The sequence below is a fragment of the Pipra filicauda genome, unplaced genomic scaffold (assembly GCF_003945595.2).
Source record: "Pipra filicauda isolate LSUMZ 115617 unplaced genomic scaffold, ASM394559v2 scaffold434_size586239_pilon, whole genome shotgun sequence".
Classification (NCBI taxonomy): Eukaryota; Metazoa; Chordata; class Aves; order Passeriformes; family Pipridae; genus Pipra; species Pipra filicauda.
This window is the reverse complement of record NW_024104570.1, coordinates 349570-372155: the sequence shown is the minus strand read 5'-3', so window position 1 is coordinate 372155 and position 22586 is coordinate 349570. Positions and strand designations below refer to the sequence as shown.

The 22586-nt window shown below is 41.9% G+C and overlaps 1 protein-coding gene across 1 annotated transcript in view; it reads right to left on the bottom strand.

The window, feature by feature from the left end:
• The window catches only part of PCSK2 (proprotein convertase subtilisin/kexin type 2), a 103489-nt gene extending 81183 nt beyond the window's left edge, over positions 1–22306 (bottom strand). Inside the window, exons 1-2 of the mRNA XM_027736803.2 lie at positions 22121–22306; positions 2326–2430 (exon numbers count right to left, since the gene is read on the bottom strand). Of these exons, the coding sequence (XP_027592604.1) occupies positions 2326–2430; positions 22121–22306 (291 nt within the window). The remainder of the gene's footprint in view (positions 1–2325; positions 2431–22120) is intronic.
• Positions 22307–22586: the final 280 nt, after the last annotated feature.

Sequence of the window (22586 nt, the reverse complement as noted above, 5' to 3'; positions counted from 1 at the left end):
TGGTGGAAGTTTTCTTCCTAGATAGCCTGACAACAGGAACATTTTATTCTTGGCTTCATGTGTTAACATATTAACCATGACAGTGCTGACATTTGTTGCTAAGTAAAATTGATTGTAAATGGTCTAGAAAGCTGCCATTAAATTTAGAAATTATTTCTGGAGTTTGAAATTAAGTACTGTCAACACAACTCATGTTTCCACTTATACTCAGATACAACAGGAATTTTAATGACTTCTCCAAACTCCACATATAAAAGAAGAAGGGAGATAAGAGTAATGATTTTAATTGCTCTCAAACTGTATTACACAAAGCAACTGGCCTATATGGTATCATAAGAGCTCAAAGACAGGACAGAGTAAGTAGGACGGCTAGATGAGAAAATGTCATGTTACATGTGGAAAATGAAATGTTGTTTCATCCCCCTTACATCCTCCACAGTAACCCACAAAGTCAGAATACACCAGGGTCATCCTTCTTCTCACAGAGGAGATATTCTCAGTTATTTAAACAGAGGGCTTTATTCCCTGAGATCAAAGGAAGAAGCCAAAGGGAGCTGAGCCATTGGTATGCAGCACCAGGATGAGGTGGAGATTAACAGCAAAAAATGAGATTTCACTGCATGTGACAGAAGCCAACCAGGAGTCTAGAGACTGCAAATATCAGATGACTACAAAAGAGAACATCTCTGAACAAGAAGGCAGACTCATTTAAGCTGTTTTTAATAGCAGACACAGTCTAGAGGTAATCATTGCAAGAGCCAGTCTGGAATTAGTACAGGAGTGCTCAGACATGTAATATTAGGCTGCAGACAGAATTGGTGGATTCATACAAATATTACAGGTGTTTATAAAATTTTCAGAGGCTTACAGAACTATTTATTTCAAGTACAGAGTCACCTGCAGAATGACTGTACTCAGCCACTAGTTTGCAATGTACTCAGTTGTGTGCTTTTTCTGAAATGATTTTACAAGACTGGGTGGTTCAAGGAAATGAAATACCTCTCTCAGGACATTTGCTTTGGTATCTACTAACTGTAGACTTTCCTCAGTGGTTTGCTTTCTGATCTCTGCTTAGTAAATAAAATGATGGAAGCCCGAGAATTTCTATTCAAGGGAGGTTGAATGGGTCCTCAAAACCCCCTCATCTGTACCTGGTACCAGCTTTGGAGAAGAGGGCCAGGAAAAGGTACCCTAGAGAACTGGAAGACCAGCAGCACCCCCTAAGAACCTGCCAGCACTCAGCTATCAGCATCTCAGGACAAAGTGATGGGGCAGACAGCACCTGGAACCTGTGTGCTTCACTCACATGGCCCTCAGCCTCAGGAGAGTCCAGACATGGGCATCCCAGCTGGACATGGGCCCAGAACCACCTGAAACTTCTGCAGAAGTAGGAAGCTGGGAATTCATCAGACCTTGCTTGCTCTGGTGTCACAACAACAATCGTGATCTTATTTAGCTTATTTTCCTTCTCTTCCTACTCAAGATTTTCATTGTCACAGGTGCTCCAAAACCACATAATAACTGACAGTCAAATTCTGTCTGGAATGAAATTGTTCCCCCTTCTTTTTTGCTCACAGTGCAGAGAGTTTAAATCCTATTGAAGGATTAAAAAATAATCTATTTGCTGTCATCATATCATTCCTCTGGCTTATCCACTTTCTCTGGGCAGTAAATATACTTTTTGTGCTACCTGGCCCAACTCCAGCCCAGTATTAAACTGGTGTAGAAACTCTACATAAAAGAAAAAAGAATTTGCCAGCTCATAGCCTTCCACAAAAGGGGCCTCTTTCTCCTGTCTGAGGGGTTTATGCTTCTGAAAACTGAGCACATTGTTTGCAGACTGCAATCAAGAGCCTCTTAAGGAGCTACTGAAGTTTGACAGCGTACAGTCTTTTAGCAATTGGTGTGCACATCATTCCCTGAGAAAAAGTTCCAGTGTCATTGCAAAGTGCCAACATTTACTCCAAGGGTGGCTAATCTATGGATAGCAGGATGTGTGGAGGGGACAACGAGGAGATGTACCCTGGCTGGCTTCTCCACACAGTACAGGGTGCACAGAGTTGTCCTGGGGGCTATGAGATCACTGAGTCTTACTGGAAAGAGGATACAACTCAGAGAATACAGGACTATTTGTAGCAGTGAAATAAAAATAAAAGCTGAGGCTGTTTGGGAGGTGTGTGCATACAGCAGCCATCAAGCTTGAAATGAGCATGGAGAAAAAAATGTAGCCATAAACACAAATTTGATCATCACCCCAATCTCATAAAAAAATGGTCTGTGTCACAAAGAAAACATGATTGCTGCATATAATGAGGAAACACTTACCCTGGAGTCCTTTTCCAGACGAAGCTTGTGTTGAAGACTGCGTTTTCTCCTGGCTTTAGGAATGCCATTGTGATAAAAGAAGTATCCAGATTCTAAAAAAGGGAGCTGAAGAAGAGAGAGAAAAACCAAAAAAACCATCATGGAGCTATCTGGTTGTTAGTAAGGATGACAAAAAAACTACCTGTGAAGTGACTCAGGCATCTACAATAAGACTTGCAAAGAGCTATGCCAAAGAGCCCAAATCCTTCTAGGAATGTCACTCCTAAGTTACTCTGAAAAGTGTGCCCAGCAGCACTGAAGTTGTTTGCTACAGGTTTACAATGTGTAACTTCACTTGTCTACACTCAGTATTATTTTCACCTTATGTTTAAGATCAACAGTGCCAATATTTCTGACATGCAAGCCTAATCACAGCAGGATGTATTCCCTATTTTCTGAAAAAAAACCAGAATAAAAGAACAAAATGAACTGCAAATGATTTGAAATTACACAGAGCATCCTTTGTTGAGCTGTTATAATGCACCCAAACTGACACTGCAACAAATAAGGCAGAAAGCAAAGAAAAATACGATACTTGGAATTTCTTCTGAATGCCACGAAATGGAACATACAAAGCATACTAAGAAAACAGACAGCTCAGTGTCCAGGTGGGAACAGTCTGGTGCAGCTTTAATGTCCGAGACTTTTGGGCAGCAAGGAAACACCTCCTGAGGGCTTCCCAGCCCCACTGAAGGCAGGTGCTGAGGATATAAGGTGTATGGCCATTATTAAATTCACCTCTCTCCTCAGAATTGACAGAGAAATACTGGAAGGGTAGTAGACATTTAGCTTTGAGAAGGCTAAAAGACATGGTGTTAGGAGAACAGCACCCCACTTCCAGCAGTCAATTAGGAAGCTCAACTTGCATCTCAAATTCTACAGCTCTTTCCCCATTCCAACTCAGTAGGGACATTCTGGTTGAATGTTTAAACTGAAGCAAGTAACTGTGCATTTTTAAGCTAAGTAAAAATGTAAAAATTTTTCTCCTTGTAAAAGTTGAAAAAAAATGGTTGGGAAGGTATATTATATGTTGATGTTGTGAACATTTCAACTTCAAAGGTTTGACCACCCTGTATTTAAAACAACTACTTAAAACAGATATTCCAGAACAGCCGTAATAGCCCTGTTTCTCTCCTTTTTATTATCTATACTTCATGATAACGTAAACATCTTAGAAGGAGTTCAAAGTTCTTTATTGAAGTGCTGAGGCTGATGTCTAGACAGAATAATCATTGTGAAAACCTGGGCTGAATAAGGGTAGCAGGATCCTGCTGTCATAAAACAGATTCTGTTCCTGCATACAGGTGCATACACAAATCTAAATTTCCTTCTACAAAATGATCTCCTGTTTCAGTCAATGTATCATTATATCTGGTGCAGTTCCGCAAACCTGTGAAGCAGTGTGAAAATGGAAGACAGTGAATTCTGAAAATTTAAAATCTGGTCACATTTCAACCATGAGTATGCGAGTTGGGGTTTTTGTTTTTGTGGGTTTTTTTCCTAAAAAGTCCTTGTTTATGTTAATTGAAACCTCTACTATCACTGACATCAAAGCATTTCATTTTCACATTTAAAATTCCATTGTGTATGATACATACCACATCAGTGCAAAGTAACTTAAAAAAAATAAAATTTATGTATTCTGTTATGATAAAAAGATCCCTTTTTAAGTGTATGTAAAAGGTTAAGAAGATTTCGTCAAAATCATTGTGGTTCCTTGGAGCTGATCTGCATAGCCAGCTGGAGATGGAGACCTTTTCTGGGCGAATAATCAGAATATTTTGCATCAGCTGCATACACATGTGAAGAACACAAAAGCTGAGGCAGAAGGAGAAAGGAGGCTGTGAAAGCTTACAGCAGTGGCCGCTTCATACATACCCTCAGAGTCACAGCTCTGAATGTTCAAATTCTCTCTGGGTTTAGGTAATTGTTTTAAAAAGCAGATTTACATTTAAGCTTGTATCTGACATCTTTACTAACTGGGTAATCCGGTATTTCCATAATCCAGAGTTTGGTCCTTCCCCCACATTGGATACATTATGCCTCAAAAACATGCAAGGGAAAAAAAAACAAAAACCAAAAAACAAAAAAACGGAAACCCACCATCTAAATAGTCAGATCAGTAACAGCTTGAAATCCATCTTGGCATGCAAACCATTACTATCCATCGCAAGCTGTGGCCCAATTACCCCTCTAATTCTCTCAGTGAAGCCAGACTATTTCCTTCCTTTTTATCCCAGTATCAACCATTCAAATGAAATTCAGTCAAATATTGATCTTGATGTTCTTCCATTAAGGAACAGTCTCAGCAATTTGGAAATATATAACACGTATCTGCTGTTCATCTTCTGTTTAGGGTTAGTTTCCAGTGCCTCTCAGAATGAAGCAATATATTACATAGCAAACTTTTAAAGCTAATGTATTCAAGTCTGACCTGCAATTGCACTTAGTACAACGATGACCAGATTTATGGACAAAGTCATGAATAAGTTTGACTATTTCACTCTTTCCACAGTTATCCCAGTAATCTTTGAGGAACTCAGATATTTTACAATTCATGTGGTTTTCATGTTGGATCAATGAAGCTGGTGGGGACACACAGGAAGGCAGCTCAGTGAGGCAATACCTGAAAGATGACACGATCAAACACCATGGATTGTGAATACTTAGTAGGAGAAGCCAAGCAATTTGCAGGAAGAATCTCAACACTGCAGTAAATCCTTAAAATTAATGAATGTACACACGGGGGAAGTCAGACGCCAGCAAAGGGCCTAAAAATGTCACAGGCTTTGATGGGGATTTTGCACTGAGCTCTGTGAATACCGCAAGCAATGACTGAAGCCTCCAGTTCTGATGAACTCCTGCTACCAAGGCAGTAACTCCTCAGCAGCAACCAAACTGCAGGACGCAGGTAGCTCCCAGCAGGGTTTACATTCCCACTATTAGCTTCCCTGGGAGGTCTCCTCTGATTTGGTGCTACAGCAAAAGGGCAAATAGCAAAATGAGCAGTGCATGTAATGAAGTGAAATGAAAGCAGAAGGGCTCCTGTACATGAAGTCTCCGAAGTGTCACCAGCAGTAGCTACTCTGTAATGTTCTCGTTGTAAAGCTAGAATTGCATCTGAGTAAAATTCCTATTCTGGCAGCAGCAGGCTCAGCATGTACCATGGAACAACAATGCACTCAGCCTGGTGGCTCAGATTCTTTCTGTGAGACAGAAACAACGCTTCCTGCCCTCAGAGAAAAATTAGCAATTAAGTAAGATAACTAATTACTGGAAAGCACTTGAATATTCAAGTGAGGAGGATTATTTAGAATTAGAAAAGGGCCTACTATTGCCTTGATGTACAAACACAGTCCAGTACAAAGCAAGACTCTCAGCATATACAGGCACTTTGTCACTTTCAGTATTTGTATAGAATTACTGCGGAAAAATACACACAAGCAAAACCAGAATCACAAATACAACACAGCAAGTAGAGCAAAACCTTATACATACACCTGATTCCTCCTTTTCTTCAGATCTGCAGCCTCCCTATGGTTATTAATAAGACTTTCTGAAGTAAAGATGAAATCTGTTTAACCTCCTTCCTGAAAGGACGTGGACCAGAAAATGTGTTTTAAAAATTCAGTGTTCAACTAAATGGAGGAAAGAAAAACTCTTTCAGTGGAAGAGGCTTATGTGAAAGAAAAATGGACTTGATAATCTCAAAGGTATTTTTCAATCTTAACGATTCTATGATTCTATTAAAATGAGAGAAAGAAGTAGGAAACACTTCATATTGTGCACAGTCTTAGCACCAATACCTCTGACTGAAGTATTACTTAGCTGTTCTCAGACTACTGCTCCACCACAGTAGTCCAGGTGTAATTATTGTTGAAATAAAAATAAGTAAGTTAAATTCATGGTTCCCAGCCTTTCTGTACTCTTCTCCTTACCTATGACGGTCTCTCCCCAGCAAGGAAAAGGAGCGAGAAACTCCTTTGTGTATCCCTTGATGCCCCTCCTGGGAAAAGGGCTGTGAACAGGCAGCTACAATTCTCCCCTGCCAGGCTCGGGCAATGCTTCTGGGAGGCCATTCCCTAAAACTGACAGGGAGAAGGAAGCGGAACAAAAATTACAGTCCACTGCTGAGCCCTCAATTACTGATCTGATCTGCTCCACAAATCAAAAATCAGGTATAAGGTAGCCTGTTCCTCACAGGCACCTGATCTAGGATAGGGCAGCACACACATAGCTCCCATCCCATCTTGTCTACTTGGCAGAGAAAATCAAACGGCCCTTCTTTCTTGGTTTTGCCTTGGACAATACACACAGTGGCACCAGACGTAGTTTTGCCTGTCACAAAGCAAAGGACAATATCAGCTGCAAAGTGGTGCAGGGATTTAAAGAAAAGACGCCATAGAAAGACTAAATTCAGACACTGTTCTTTATTCTAAAACTGCAGCACTAGGGCCACCTTGGGCAGAGCTAACACTGAAAACAACCATAAAACAATCACCATCACCTGGCCAGAAAAGCCCATCTATTGCAAAAGTATTGTGAAGCAGCAATAAATGCTTAAAAGGAAAAACTAAGTTGAATAAAGTTGCCAGTGGCATCAGTATTTTACCTGGCTCTCAGTGAGAGGTCCAGCATTCACAGCCTGGCACTAGTTTTAAGAAGTGACAAAAACAATATGAAAATAAAGAGGTACCTTGGTTCCCAGGCTTATCTTTAACATTAAATTTTACTGACTCACTTCAGGGCTCTATGTACATACATCTCACAAGCAAATTGTAGGGCCCACAAAAAGCTTAAGAGCAGCTTGGATTGCCCCCTCCTATTTTAATGGGGATGATCTCTGCCCAGTCTTTCCAGGCCTGTTTCACATAATGTAACATCTCTACAGCACAGTGCCAGTTTTTGTGCATCATTTCCAACGATTTCTCCCCAGAAACATAATATTCTAAAACCAGCTTACTTGAACCTTTTATTAAGGTTCCTCTCCCAAGTTACCAATGTCTGTAACAACTTTCTTTTGAATAAACTCATTTATAAATACAGGCGAAGGGCAACTTATAGCAAGTTACCTCAGAGTCACCTTCTTTGGTCATCAAAATCAGCATAAATGGATCTATCAGTGAATGAGGTTCATGGAAAGCCCTCATCCAGCCAGGTTGACAAAGACTCTCCTCAGGGCTCCTTGCCTTTCTTAGTATGAATGTGCGGACATGGATGCGATGGGTCAAACAAACACTGATGCTAAAGAAACTCTTTGTCTGCTCTGAGAAAAAAAAACCTCACAATACTCATCCCCAAAATAATTTAAAATAAAAATTTAGTTTTTTTTTTTTAAAAAAAGTGTAACGCAAAACATCTCTTCCCCGCAGAGTCCAAGCACTGCCCAAGCATCACTCCTGACTTTAAAAGGAGCCATAAAATCAGCATAGGTGAGCTCTTTCATCCCATTACTTATCAGTAATTACACCAATGGAAAATATGACCTAAACCTCGTACAAGTAAATGTATTTGGAGCTTTCACAGGCCCCACAGGCCCCACTCCTTCAGTTGCCACTGCAGCACAACAAAGTGCCTTGGAGCAGAAATTAGAAACCTTTTAGAAACCTCTTCATCTGAGTTTTACCAAATGCACTGAGGATGCTTATAAATATTCAATATGAATTTTTAAAGTCTCTTTCTCTCATTTTCCCTCACCCCAATTAGCATTAGAAATCGTTTTACTTTTAAATACACAGATGGGAGCCAAGTCTGAAGTCAAAAGCACTCACTCACTATAGTGACGAAGGCCATGTAAGAGAAGAGCCAGCCTGAAACACAGGCAGCCCCAGGCACCAAAATAACACAGAACAAAGCACGAACAAGAAAGGATTAATTCAAACGTTGGTGGAGAAATGTGAAATAGCACAGAGGACTAAAGCTGTGCCAGAGCTCGCCCAACATGAAATCCAGTCCACCATGTCCCCACAGCCCCAGGCAAGGATTTCACACTTTCTCATTAGTGTCCTATAATTACTCCGAAAGCTCAGCATAAAGATCTCAGGTGGAGCCAGGGATCTGCACAAGCTCTAAACAGCTGGCATAGTCAGGCCCCGGTCTGAGTGTCACGACATGTCACGGCTCAGTCTCCCTGGCTCGTTTCTCATGGTACCCATGTGTTATTCAGCTGCCTCCACCAAAACCTAAGCTGCTTCTCTTGGCAAATCTGGCAGGTGGATGTGTTAGCCATTACCCAAAATGTACATTTCATATTAAAATATCATCAGATGATCTTTGTGAAATCAACTGATTAAGACGCTGTGAAGCATTCTCCTACAAAATAATTCAGAAGTGCCTGACTTAGACACTTAGATATGTTTTCAGCTCTGTTTCATATAAATATCCAACCACCTCATAAAGGAATCAGCAAGAGGTGGTGGTAGTAAAGAAGGGCCATGACCAAGTAGAGAGATCCAGAAGTCATAAAATCCAGAAATATGGTAACACACATGATAACAAGGCCACCTGTTACTGTTAATTAGGGTATTGATTATCCTATAAGAAAACAGTAACCTTGCTTAAAAAGTTCTTTTAAGTCTTTCTCAAAAAAACAGAAGTAGTTTCCAATGGTTTCTGAAAGGTTCCCTCACCCCCATAGCAAAATGTCTTTTCCTCTAGAAACAGAGTAATGTCAAAAGCGACTTCCAAAGACTTTGCAGAACGTATGCCTTTGGATTTTATTTTATCCAAAAGGATAAAGCAAAGCCTTTTGGCTAGTCCCTCTTGCATGCAGCAACCACAAGGTTAAACAGTCTTCCCAACAGCTGGACATGAGGAGTTTAGGAAATACACAGTAGTAAATGGAAGAAACAGAACCGGTTGTGGACTGCTATAATCCTTACATAACCAGTCTGTCCATGTGGAATCCATCTGAATTCATGGCAAAAAAAAAAAAAAAAAAAAAAAAGTGGCACATTCAAAGCATGATTCATTTGACCTATTTTAGGTGGCCATGTTAAAATACAAGCAGAGCTAAGCCTCCGGAGCAGCTCTTTGACACCAGAGTCTGTAAGAAAGGCACAGCTGTTCACATTCAGGTAGATCAATTCTGATGTTAAATAGTTAGTTCTCATTTTCTCATCAGTTTCGTTGTTACATTATCACACCCAGTGCTTCCAAGCAATTACAAAACACCGCTCCATTGGTCTGATTACAAGCTAGTGGTATTTGGAATTTGATCTGCAATTGAATGAATCACACAGGTGTAACATTTGACTGTATTTGTATCACTTAAGTTTGCCACTGAAGAGCTCCATCCTGCAAGCCCATAACAGTCATATAAGTCATCAGTGACAGGACTGTGGATTTGCTGATAGTTTTATCAGTGAACTGGAGAAGCCATTTGAGGCTTTTAAGAGAGTTATTCTAGTTTATGTGAATGGATCTGTGCAGTTCAGAGAGTTTTATCTGTTACTCCCTAGTAACTGTAAGCCCCCTTATCGATCCTACCACATGCACCATGAAAGCAGGGTACTCCCCAGATTTCAAGGAGAATGTTGTTGCTTATACACCAGCACTTACATTGGGCTGCCTGGGTTAATCCAGATTGTCATTACCTGGAGTAGGTGATTATTACTGTTTGGTTGGCAGCCTGAAATGAAGGCTGAGCAATCATCATTATGTCCTCTTATATAAATGTTGAGTATCCTGAAAGAAGATCACCTTACTCAAGCCCTGGGCACCAGGAAAAATCCCGGAGTCCAGCAGCAGAAAAGTCACTGTGAGCATCTATCAGTTACGTTGTCATTTTTAGCCATAAGGAAAAGGAGACAGCATCCTTCATTCAGCTACATGGCTCCACACCAACCCCACAAACAAACAGACATAGATAAACCACAACCACCCAGATAAACATACACATCACTTATAATAATGAAGTAAATATGATTCCATCAGAAGTTGAATCAATTAAATTTCTTTAAGATAGGTATGTGTAACAGAAAATGAATTTTTTCCACAATTTGGGAGAATTTTGCCATCCAGTTGAAACAAAAACATCACCACAACCACACCCCCCTCCAAAAAAAAAAAACAAAAAAACAAAAAAACAAAAAAGCAAACAAACAAAAAACAGGGGGAAAAAAAAAGACAAAGAGAAATCAGACTCCAGACATTCTTCAGAGGCACAGAAAGTCGGTCAGTACTTCATCCAGTTAATTAACTATAATTCATTTAGTCTGTGGCAGCTAATGCTTCAAGAATAAAGGGAGGAAAAAGGATGGTTACCCAAAAGTGGCTTTGCCAGTTCCACATTTTATTACCAAAGGTGAATAAAACTTTTGCTGTAAGTGCCTGTCTCCTGCTTGGTGCAATGGGGCTCCTCAGGGTATCCTGTCACTCTTTTGATGTTCTGCTGTGTTTTCAAAGCATCTCTCAAAGTGATAATATTCTGTAAACGTTTTCATGCCTCAAATAGCTTTCTTGCCAAGTTCATTCAATCCAGGATTGTTTTCTTTGCTATTTCCCCCTTGCTGTTGCTTCATATGGTAGCACTCTGCTATAGGACAGAGTCAGGACTAAAACTCACACAACATGAGTTTCAGCATCTTCAGAGATGCTGGGTAACTCCAGTATCTCCTAATATTAGGAGAATCTCAGGCAACTAGGGCTGTAATATTCTTGTTTCAGTCCCATCCCATGTTAAATAGCACACTATAATAAGTACTTGTTTATTTATTCTATTTATTAATAGGATTCATTTAATTTATGTTTGTACAGCACTATAGACTGTGCTTTAAAACTATAACCATAAAACGTCAAGTGCCATTGTAAACATATATTAATGGGTATATCTACAGATATAATATATCTGTGTGCAATCAGGTACTTCTTCAGCATCAAATATTTGGTAAATACTTTAATATATTTAATTAATATATGGTGGAAATCTCTTCTTCATATCAGTACAGCTGCCTTAAGGAAAACTCATACTACAAGAAACAGCTTTGAGTCTGCAAATTTGAATGACCATGGTATACTTCTAACTGAGCTGGATCAATACTGCTGACAGCAATTAGCACTGCTAACAAGAGCCACTTTGCCTCACGCCTGGTTTACAACCCATCTCTCCTTTTAAACACATAACCAAACAGGTTGACCACTACTGTCACACAGGAAGCTGGTATCACATGAGCTCCAAAAACACTGAGATAAAAGCTATGGGATAAATTCTGTTGTTTAAAAAAAAAAAAAAAAAATTAAGATGCAGTGTGCCCCAGAAACAAATTACTGGTACTCATATCTCACGGATGGAGAAGGGACAGGACATGAATTTCTGCAAGGCACGTCAGCATTATTTTTAAATCTACATCCACATAACAAAGTGTGTAGAATATAAATACGTGCCCAGCTCATGTGGCCCCTAAAAGCAAAGTCAGGAACTCAAACTCTAATGAAGTAGCGCTATAAGAGCAGCTCAGACCAGAATTAGTTGTTCACTGACAAGAGCTACTCAGGAAGGCACAGAAAAGGTGAATTACTCTAATGCAAAGATTCAAGCCCTTACCAAGACTCAGAGAAGATTTGAGCTCTCTTGCAACTCAAAACCCTTATCCTTTCCTTTTCTCTCCATGTCTGTTTAATGCTAGGCTGCCAAGCGGTAGCCAATTGACAGAAAGTGCTTCACAGGGAGTTTCTGCCGTTACATCACGCTGAACAAGTCTTCCAGTTATCAGAGAAGCAGCCAGTTCCTGGAGGAAAATATGTGCTTTATGGGAAAGAAGCTGATGGGTAACAATTGGAAGCAAAATTGTGACTTTAAAGGACAGGAGGGTCACACTGTTTCTCCTGTTTTGTTTTTTTATACAACATAAAATAGTAGGCTTGAGAAGAGCAGGAGAAGGAAGCTTTAAGAAAAACACTTCCAGCAGAGCCAAGAAAAAGAGGACACGTTGGGATGATGCTGTTTTCCTCATTTTTGTGAAGTTTCTTGACTCTGCTAAGAGGAAGTCACAGACATTAATCCCCACTATTACAAGACCAGGTCAGAGGCAAATTCTGCCATTACTTACACCAGGTTTTACTCTGAACTGTATCTTAACTGTAGGAGAAGTTGAATGGTTTTACAGTTAAGAGATGAAAAGTACATTTGCCTGTGAAGTTTGGGGGTTTAAATGGTAATGTAAAAATTAACGGGTGGAAATGCTGCAAAGAGCAAATTTCAGATGGGATCCTGATCCACAGCCATCATTCCACCAATGTTAACCGATTCCTCCAAACCTGCAAATGTGTTCCAGTCCTGATTTTTGACGCTTCTTCACCCAAATTCTGAACAGACAGTTCTACTTTACAACCAGTTGGGAGTAACTTCTAAATAGCTAAATTCAGTTGAAAGCGTTCTAAAATTAACTGATACAGGGAAGCATAAGGTCCTCATGGGACTGATGGGAATCCACCAGTCATGGTTATAGCTAATTCACCGTATCTTGGCTGCAGTGAAAAACCTTAAACAGAAGCTTCTGCTGCAACTTGGTGTTGCACAGTAGGTGACAAAGACAGTGCTCACCCATAGAGCAGATTTCAGAGTCGCACTCCTTCATTTCACTGGCATCTAATAAAGAGTGAGTACGCAGAAAGAAGGATCCTCTGTCACTGGGAAAGGGGAGGCTATACTCCACCTCTTTTACTACCTATACAAGGAAGAGATTCACCTGTTTGGCTCTAGTTTGATATCCAACAACCATCTGAAACAGTATCAGTTTCTCTACTTATAAAAATAAAATTTAAATATTTATTTGTTAGGTTTCAGGTTTTCACAGTTTGGTTCTACAGGAGAAAGCAGCTCTGACATATTCCCATCTTACTCATCAGGTAAGCAAATAATCTAGTTCAGTCAGGAGTATCTGGGACATGCTGACTGGTTTGATATAAACACTGAGGTCACTATTTCCATTTGCTTTCTGTGGACAAAGTGGTTAAGAATGTAACATATACACAGAAGTTTTGTTTGAGAAGGTAGGTAATACATGACAAAGAACATTATGTCCCAGTTCACTCCTTGAGAGGGTAAACTGGAGCTTTCACTACCCAATTTGTTTACAATCCTGGTGTATAAATGGTAAGACTGGGCAAGCTCATAATTTCCTTTTTAGGTCCAAGCTCCTGCTATTTGCTGAACACAGCCAGCGTTCAGCTGAATTACACTTTTGAGCTCCTATCATAAATCCATGACCAAACCAGATTTCACACTGTATGATAAACTGTCTGTTGTGGCCACGCAGGATTTCACACAGCACACACCGAATTCAGCTCTCTCTGGGACAGTGCTTTCTGTCCCACAGCATAGGCTGAACTGAAATTAAATCTCCATTTCAGTATCACATGGTTTGTTTTTTCAATAAACCTATGAGAGTTAAATGTAGAGCTCGCCTTGATTTACAAGAGCAACCCACCAGACTGTTTTTGACAAATAGTTCAGCATTTCAGCTTCCTCCCACCAGAGGCCAGGGATGGATGGAAGCTCTGGGCTGCTCACTGCAATATTTATAGCCACCAAGCAGCCAGCATCCTGTAGAGACCTGACCCATTTAATTATCTGAAAAAGTTGAAAGGAAAAAAAAAAAAAAAAAAGAACAGGGTTTCTGACGCCTGGAATAGCATTGCAGGACAAAGGTAAATTTTACATCCATTAACAACAGCCCTGAATTTGTCACTACAGCTCTCGCAGAACTACCCACCCATGCTATGGACTGGAAATACATAGGAGGGTTTCCAGGCTATAATATTTTAATACGAACTGGCAGAATTTATCATTCATTTTAGCACTTTGGCTTGATTTCCAGCTCACAGAATTTTCCATGAGCATGGACATTTCTCAGAACTTACTAATCGAAACTATCTACCAAATAAATTCTACATAGCTTCAGCAACTACTTTGCAAATACCTTATTACAAGCATTTGAAACTTGAATTCTATGTATTAATTTTAATTGAATAATTCCACAGATGGATGAGGGAAAGGATCACATGCAAACTTCTACTTAGCTACACTGTAAAGTACTACCAGTATAACTATTCCAGGACGTTTGATGCTCTTTTTTTCTGTTGCTGTTGTTGGATTGGTTTGGGGAGACTTTTTTAAATCAACGAGGTCTTACTGTTAAAAGATCTAGTTGAAATTAAATTTCTGCTAATATTGTTCTGTCTTGGAATGAGATGAACATGTCAATACTCCTACACTGATAGTAACAGCACTGCAATTGGGTTTGTTTTCCCATTTTAACTACATCAGTATAGTTACAGCAGTAAAAGTTTTCTGAGGGTGGGTAGGGTGTTACATCTTGTCATCTGTCCTATTTTGTGAGAAGGTTAGAAGACTATCTTCCACTTCCACACGATAGTTGGATTTTCAAAAAGATAACACAAATTCTAACACCTCTGTCCTTTTCTGAAGAAGCCAAGCTCTAGCAGTTAGTCAGTCCCTGCAACCATTTGCCTGCTAGTAAAAAAATGCCAAGGATACCACAGGACCTCAGATGGAAGCACTTCCAGCTGGGAGTGAACTGACAAGTTATTTTGGTCTAGAGCTTTAATCTGGATTTGAACTCCCCAACTAGAAACAAATTGCTCTCCCTCATTCAGCAACCTAAGCCATCTGGGTCTGGTCATCAGCATGACAATGGGATCTGTATATCTGGCCTGATACCAAAAACCAAGTCTTCAAGGCAGGGTACTATTGCATAAACAGTTATCCTTTTGCCACACAGCTCTGCAGCCAAAGATCAGGGGGAAAATTCAACTCTGGGTAGGTTAACAGCTACAGATATCCATATTGCCTTTCAGAAATGGCCCTCAAACTGCTTTCAGCACCTGAAAAGCCTACTCAGGGCTTTAAGGAGGACCATACACAGACCCACAGCATATGGGATCCCAAAGTTCAAACATATACAGGCAATTAATATATCTGCATGTTGTAGAGCCCAGAAATAGCCTGGAAGTCATCTGCAAGAAAGCTATCTGGGCAGAAGGAAGGAGACCCTAGACTTACAGCAGGACCATTCTAATGATCTTTGTTTATTTAGTGGTGATACTGAAGTAACATCTTTGACTATAAATTCCACTGCACAGGTCTGAAATAGCTAAGGAATTGGCTTCACCTGAAGTGAAGCAAAGCCAGAGATTTGTTTCCTATATATGAATCCTGTCTCTCGTGGTGCAAATCCTGAACCTCAATTGCATGACACAGCAATCTCCACACACCATCATAACTCTTTTACACAGAGGTGCACAAAGGATAGAAACAACCTGGGGAGCTGATGTCACTCCATGCAATACTTTGAAGAGGTTTCACAAAACCAGGGAAAGGAGCATCACCAGGGTTAAGACACACAGTATAGGGCAACAGGCTGTTTGCTCTCACCAAAGAACTTGCAGCTGCTCTGCTTGGTGGTTCCCCCACCTCACAAGCACCGTCCAGAGCAGGGGCTCTAGGAAAGTACTCAGGGGGCCACTGGCCACTTCCAGTGTCCATGATGCCATATTGTCCTGGAACTGTTGGCCTGGTGGCATGCAGGCAGCCTCTGGTCAGGAGGAGCCTGGATAAGCTGTTTCTGCTCCAGCAGCTTCTGCAAGGTTGGGAAAGCAGGAGATGGCACCCCACAGTATCCCCACTTCCAGCACAGATGTCTCAGCTGCTTAAGCCTCTCAGACCTGGAGTTACTTCTTGGAGCAGAAAGGTGTCCCAGGTGCCTTCATAGCACCCCACAACAAGTTTTCATCGGGCAGGCACTCAGGGTTGGATGGCAGGAGATGGGATAGTACACACCATATTCAGTTCTGCTGTGCTGGGATCACACATTCTTTGTGTGTTTTCTCCCTGACACTGGCAAAACTAAACATAACGTAAATGAAAACAAATAACTGCACATCCCCAGTTGGTCTGAGCATCAGAAAAAAAAAACAAAAACAAAAACAAACAAAAAACAAGTGAAAAAAGAATTACTTGTGATGCAGTTCCTGGGTCTCTACCACATGTTCTATTTTGCCAGTGGGTTCAAGCAATATGGAATAAACAAAATTATAAATGCAGGCAGCTTTATAAACAGCTAAAATTTCATATCTTTGTGTTTACTGAGCTGTAGTTCAGGAAACAAAACAAAAATCTAGAAAGGTAAGGTTTAATGTGCATGCTTTGCCAAGAAACAACTACACCACATATTCAAAACAGTAATAGAGCAATTACAGCAGGGATCTCTGGTAGGGGAGTCTGACCTTCTTGTTTTACACTCAAATACTAAATGCTTTGAAAATCTGTCAAGGTAATTATTTTAAAGCTCAGACAGAACACTCACCGCCAACAAACAGTCGGTTTGAGTCTCTGGTAGAGAAGGAGCTCTACAGAAACTGGGTTAGGGATGTACTTGAGCCTGTGGTTTACCATCTTCTTCTTCTCGACAGTTACAGCTTTCATATGTCTAAGTGATTACATTTAAGTAACAGGAGATTTTTTTTTATTTTTTTTTTTTTTGTTCTGAGTTAGCCAGTTACAGTGTTTGCTCCTGGGGCTCTTGCTGCATCCAAGGGAGAACGCAAAATAGAATAAAATCAAAAAACTCTAACCAAAAAAAGCAACATTTTGAAGTAACACAGTATTTCCATATATGAGGCAAACTCACTTCTAGCACAGCAAAACTCTTTTTTAATTCCACTAATATTTGTCTTTGAGTGTAAATACGAGCAAACAGGCCTTTTCAGCCTGTGCCCAGTGACATGTCTGGACTCCACCTGTGAGGAGCTGACAAGGCTCCCTCCAGATGCAGATAGCAGCTCTCTCTGCATCTCTCCAGTTACTTTCTTCTAAGGCTTTTCTGGAAAAGGGAGCTCTACATCACCACTCAGCAGCGTGCCTGCCCACAGCAGGATAAAACTTTTCATGCTACTTAATTGCTTCTTCCCCCTTATTTAAATACATCAGCTCAGACTCTCTCTTGCACGCAAACTGCAGCTTTTGCTGCTATGGTGAGCTGCTATGCCTCTTGAAATCTCAGTGCTGCACAATTAGCATTTGCATGTAATTTACATTTTTTTTTGTCTTAGTAATACAAAATTGCAACTGTGAAATCTAGGAAATTAAAGCTCTTGGGTTCCTCAGAAAATTTACATTGTACCTTCTATGTCTACCAGGTTTTTCTGCTTCTGTAATAAAGAAATGTTTTTGCAAGCAAACATCCTTTCTTCTACACCAGCATAAAACACAAAGCTAATAAATTATTAAACATGTATTAATGCACGGAAACACTGCAGTCTGAGGCTTGATCTTAAGTCCTTGGACTCCAGCCGGCCTCATGTGGGGAGGCCTGAGCAATCTGCCTCCTCTTTGCACGGGATGCTTCATTGCCTCAGCATTCCTGCACCCTCTGTGCTGCCTTCATCTGGCCACAACTAACACCTGCACAAGCACTTAGGACAGCAGCACACGTGAAGGTAACACAGGCATGTGAAGAATGGACCACCACCTATATGCACAAGTGGGCTGGTTAGTACCTGTGCACACTGGGTCAGTCAGGAGCTTGGCTAAGAATTCACCTTTCTCTACTCTTCTTTGCTCCAAGCAAGGGTATTTAGGGAAAAGGAACAAGAAACATACATATGTATATAATATACACACACCTATAAACACAAACAGGCCCACATCCACAGCCAGCATTTTCCACACGCACAGAATCCCATCGGTCTGTCACACTGATTCCTGGGCATGCAGAAGCATAGTCTGGCACCTTAGATAGCCAAGCTAGGCAAACACTTCCAGATTTACAGGCTGATCTGCACAGGAGGGGATTTTCAAGGCTTTAGTGCATAAACCCCAGGATGAAGTTTTCAGGATCCCTGCAAAGAGCTCCTAAGGCTGCAAAGTCATTATTCTGCCTCTTGGTCTTGCCTTCTATATCACATCGACTCCCACCACACAGGCTCCCAGCCTGGATGCAGAGAAGTGGGCTCTTGCAGCAAGAAATACAGCTTCTTTACCTGTTAAGTTTTGCTTTCAGTAAGTCTGTATTTATGCAATGTAAAAAAAAAAAAAAAACAAACAACAAAACCACCCCAAAAACTCCCAGTTACTGGTAGGCTCCACAAAGCTGGATCCTCAACCAGAGCAAAAACTGGAAGCAGAGAAGTCACTGCTGTGAGATATATGTTGAGTTTTCCAAGATTTAGAGGGAGGAGGGATCAGGTTATACATCAAGATAAAAAACAGATCAGCTTTGGGGAACATAAAAATCCCCATGCTTTGAAATCTGGTTTGGTCCTTATTTTAAAATCTGAAGCCGTTGAATCCAAATTGTTTAAAACCCTTCACCTCAGTGCTACCAGAAGCAGAACATTTAGCTGTTTAGCTGTTGTGGCATTTTGTAGATTGTCTCAGTGCTGCTGATGAAATGGAAAGAGATGCCTAAACTCTGATCTCCAAAATAGGAGCATTTCTAAATGCTTCTTCCAACTCTCCTTGTTAGAAATTAATTAAGAATTGCCAGGCAAGGTCAGAAAGAAGCTTTTTTCAGCCTGCATTAAGAAATGTATTCTGGCGGTAACGATGCCAGGAGGCAGACAAAAAGGGAAAACACACCAAACAAAGCTAAAAAACTTGTTCCTTTTGCAGTTCTCACAATACTAGGGGGGCATCCTCATGACTCCTGAAAGCTCAGAGATAATAAGGCTAAGCATTTTAAGAAAAAAATATGCTTTATCACAGTATTTCACCAGAAATACAGAGAATCGATTTTGGTAGGTACAAACAGATTGAAAAATTGCAAACATTAAAAAAAATAAAAATCAAAGAGCACAATCAGAGTTACAAAGAGGTATGAATTCAGGATGCATTCAGGGAAGGTTAAAGAAAAATTAGCTAGTGTTTTTGACACTCTAACTCACATTAGAATCACAGATCTAATCATAAGCACCTGTTTATGTAAAGTACCAAGCCCTTCTTCATCAAGCATTGAATTTAAGGTAGACATTTAGCCCACCTGAAGTTTTGTAGTAGTTTCAGAATGATGGTAGGAAGCATGGCCAAAAAAATCAATTAAAAAGCACATCACATAGTTCATAACAAGAATTTTCAAGGCAATGTTTTCTCATGTATTTCTGCAGAAATCTGCTATTAAGTAAATGTAATATGCACTTGCTCAGAGATTGGTTGTTACTGGGGAAAAAACATGCACTAAAAATATGTAATTTAAAAATCAGCTCCCATAAAGTCATGTTAAAAGGGGTCTGTGATACATAGCAGGCATAAAAGAAATCCTTCTCATACACATCTTAAATTCACACATAGAAAAAAAGGCTGAATCTGCCCTTGTGCTCCTACTGGGAAAATCCCTGCACTGAAATAAAGGTGATTATTTTCAGACAATGGCTTTTCTCCAGTATGGGTAAAGGTAACTGGATTTGTTTTACATTAAAAAATCATTATATCATCCAAACAGCATGTGTCATTGAAGTATCAAAAGATCACATCTCCTTGTGGTATAATTTGAGGTTTTTTCTGGTATTTTTTTGAATATTTCATTAGACAGCATATCTCCATGTGGTACTTTCCCCAGAGAGTTTGCCACTAACAGCTCTGCCTCTCTACACACACATGGCCACATTCAACTTTCTGCACCAACGTTATTGCCATTAAAGCTGAGTCTGCAGACTGTAAGCAGAGATGCCAGACAAGCCTGATGATAGCAAAACAGAGAGAAGGCTCTTCAGCAATACTGAAGAGCCACTGGAGTAGATGGCACAAGCTTTTATTCCCAGCCAAGTACCGCCACCCAAGCCCCGTTACGGGTTTCCCCTGCAGAACAGAGATTGCCCTCAGCCTCTCATGAATTATCCTCCGACACAGCCAGCAAAATGTCAAACCCCACCAACTTTTCCTCTTCCCTAAAATTACTACCTTGCAGATAGGAGGGTGCTATTTCCTTTCACATTTGTGTAGGAGGGGGTGGGAGGCTTTCTAGCTTTTCAGGGACTGGGATGACATAACCCAGAAACCTCTTGGGACAGCATGTGCCGGGTACAGGAGCCACTGTAACCACCTGCTGCCCCACTCCACAGCCACACACACGGCATGCCATGGCTCTGCAGGGCTTCTTTCCTAGAGCCACCCGTGTCCATGCGAAACAGCCAACCTCCACCCCCCCAGCGTGTCCTGGAAAGCAGGTACTCTCCTCTCACACACCCAAGGGACTTCCCTCCAGCTCTCTGTTGAGATGAGCTACAAGGCTGATTTCCATGATGAAGCTACATGTCTCCTAATGTGCCCGAGGCATCCTGGGGAGAGGCATGATGGAGGGGAGAGGATTCTGACAGCCCAGAAGCTGCATTTCTCCATCCTGCAAAATCCTCTCTCCCCTGATAGCATCTACCAAAAGTCATAAGAAATTGAACTATGCAGAAAAGTACCATTCCCTCCTCATAAGGCCTTATCAGTCAGATATCCCCAGGAGGGGGCACAAACAGGGAGGAAATAAAAAGGGAAAACTGTTGACTGAAAAGCTGTATATAAATTTCATGTAACAAAACCTGCTCCTCACAATGAATCTTTTCCCAAAGGCAACAGCAGCCCAGCTCTGTCACTATCAGGACAAGGCTGTGAGCCCAAAACAAAAGCATCTTATCAGCAGCAGGAGTTGGCTGTGGTCACAGCAACAATGATCTTGTCCTCATTTCTCTAACAAGCTCCCACTGGAGTTGAAACAAGGCAAACCCGAGGGAGAGAGTCTCACTTGATAGGCTTTTTTAATTTTTATTTTTAAATCAAGGTTTTCAGTCATTTCACTCATCCAGGTTCAGGATGCTATTCTCATTCATTTCCTTGGAAGTAGGATCAGGCTCTCATTGCATAACTGCTAGGGAAAGAAAAAATCTAAACAAGAGCAGCAGGAGGAATGCTCACAGCCCGTTTTCCTTCCGTGCTCCTCCAAGCCGAGTCTGCCAGGAATTATATTGACCAGGGCACTCCATCAGCCTCTACCCTTGTCTTCACCCCAGGTCTGACTGTACCCTAGCATACTCAGAGGTCTAATTATTATCTGAATGGGAAAGATTTGTAGCAGAGCTATTTGTAGGAGCCAGGAGAGGACTCCCTGACACTCTGGCTACCTTTGATTTCCTGGGACCTCAGGAGTGAAAACAACCTCCAATGGTACCCGAAGTTTCCCAACTTACATTCAATAGTGAGAAGCACTGATTGCTTATCATGCTTAATACCAAGCAGCTTCTTCAGCCTAAGGTCATCCTATTTCCCGAGGAGAATAATAGGGATATTAAGAAGCCAGTAGCCTCGCAAACTTGAGTGTCAACCCCCCTACGAAATCTTCCATTTAAATTGTGTGCAAGCTTCTCCATGGATATCAGGCTTTAATTTTTTTCTCAGGTTCTCCAAACAGTTCCTGCCGCGCTCAGGAAGCCCTGGGCGGCAGCCCCAGCCCCTCAGGATAGGGAGCTCCTCAATGGCAGGATGTTTACATAGTAAGTCAACCATGTGGGGAAACTCCTCTGCTCTCCAGTCCAAGACAGCCACCCTTCTTGCGCCGCCGCCGAGGAGCGCTTGGTACCCACTACTCCTCGAACCCCCTCGGGAAGCGGGGATTAACGCGAGGACAGCCGGACGCGCCCCGCTCCGTCCCTTCCCGCAGGTGAGCAGCGGACAGCACCGTGCCGGCGATGGCCCCGAGAGGACATCCCAACGCGAAGGGCACCGCGCCGCGCCGCCCCTGCGCGAGGGGCTTACCTTGCGCACCCCGCCGAAGCCATGCTCCGCCGCCACCCGATCGGCCTCCGCCTGGCCCCCGCCGCGCAGCTCCACCAAGAAATGGTTGGTGTACACGGCTCCGCGGGCCGGGGGGGCGCCGAGGAAGAGCAGGAGGACGAGGATGAGGAGGAGGGCAGCCCGCAGCACCGGCGGCCCCGCCGGCATGGCCCCGCGCTGCGCGCCCGCGGAGGGCAGCCCGCCGGGGCGGGCGGGCAAGCGGGGAAGCGCCCAAAAGGATGGGAGGGGAAAAGGAGGAGGGAAGAAAAAAAAAAAATATTAAAATTAAAACAAACGAGAGCGGCGGAAGGCAGGAGGGGAGCGGCGGTGCGATGTGTGAGCGCTGAGAGCCCGGCCCTCCGCGCCCCGCGCTCCGCGGCGGCCGAAGGGCAGCACCAGCCGCGGAAGGATGGGTGGAGGGGGGAACACGCTGCGCTGCCAATCACGA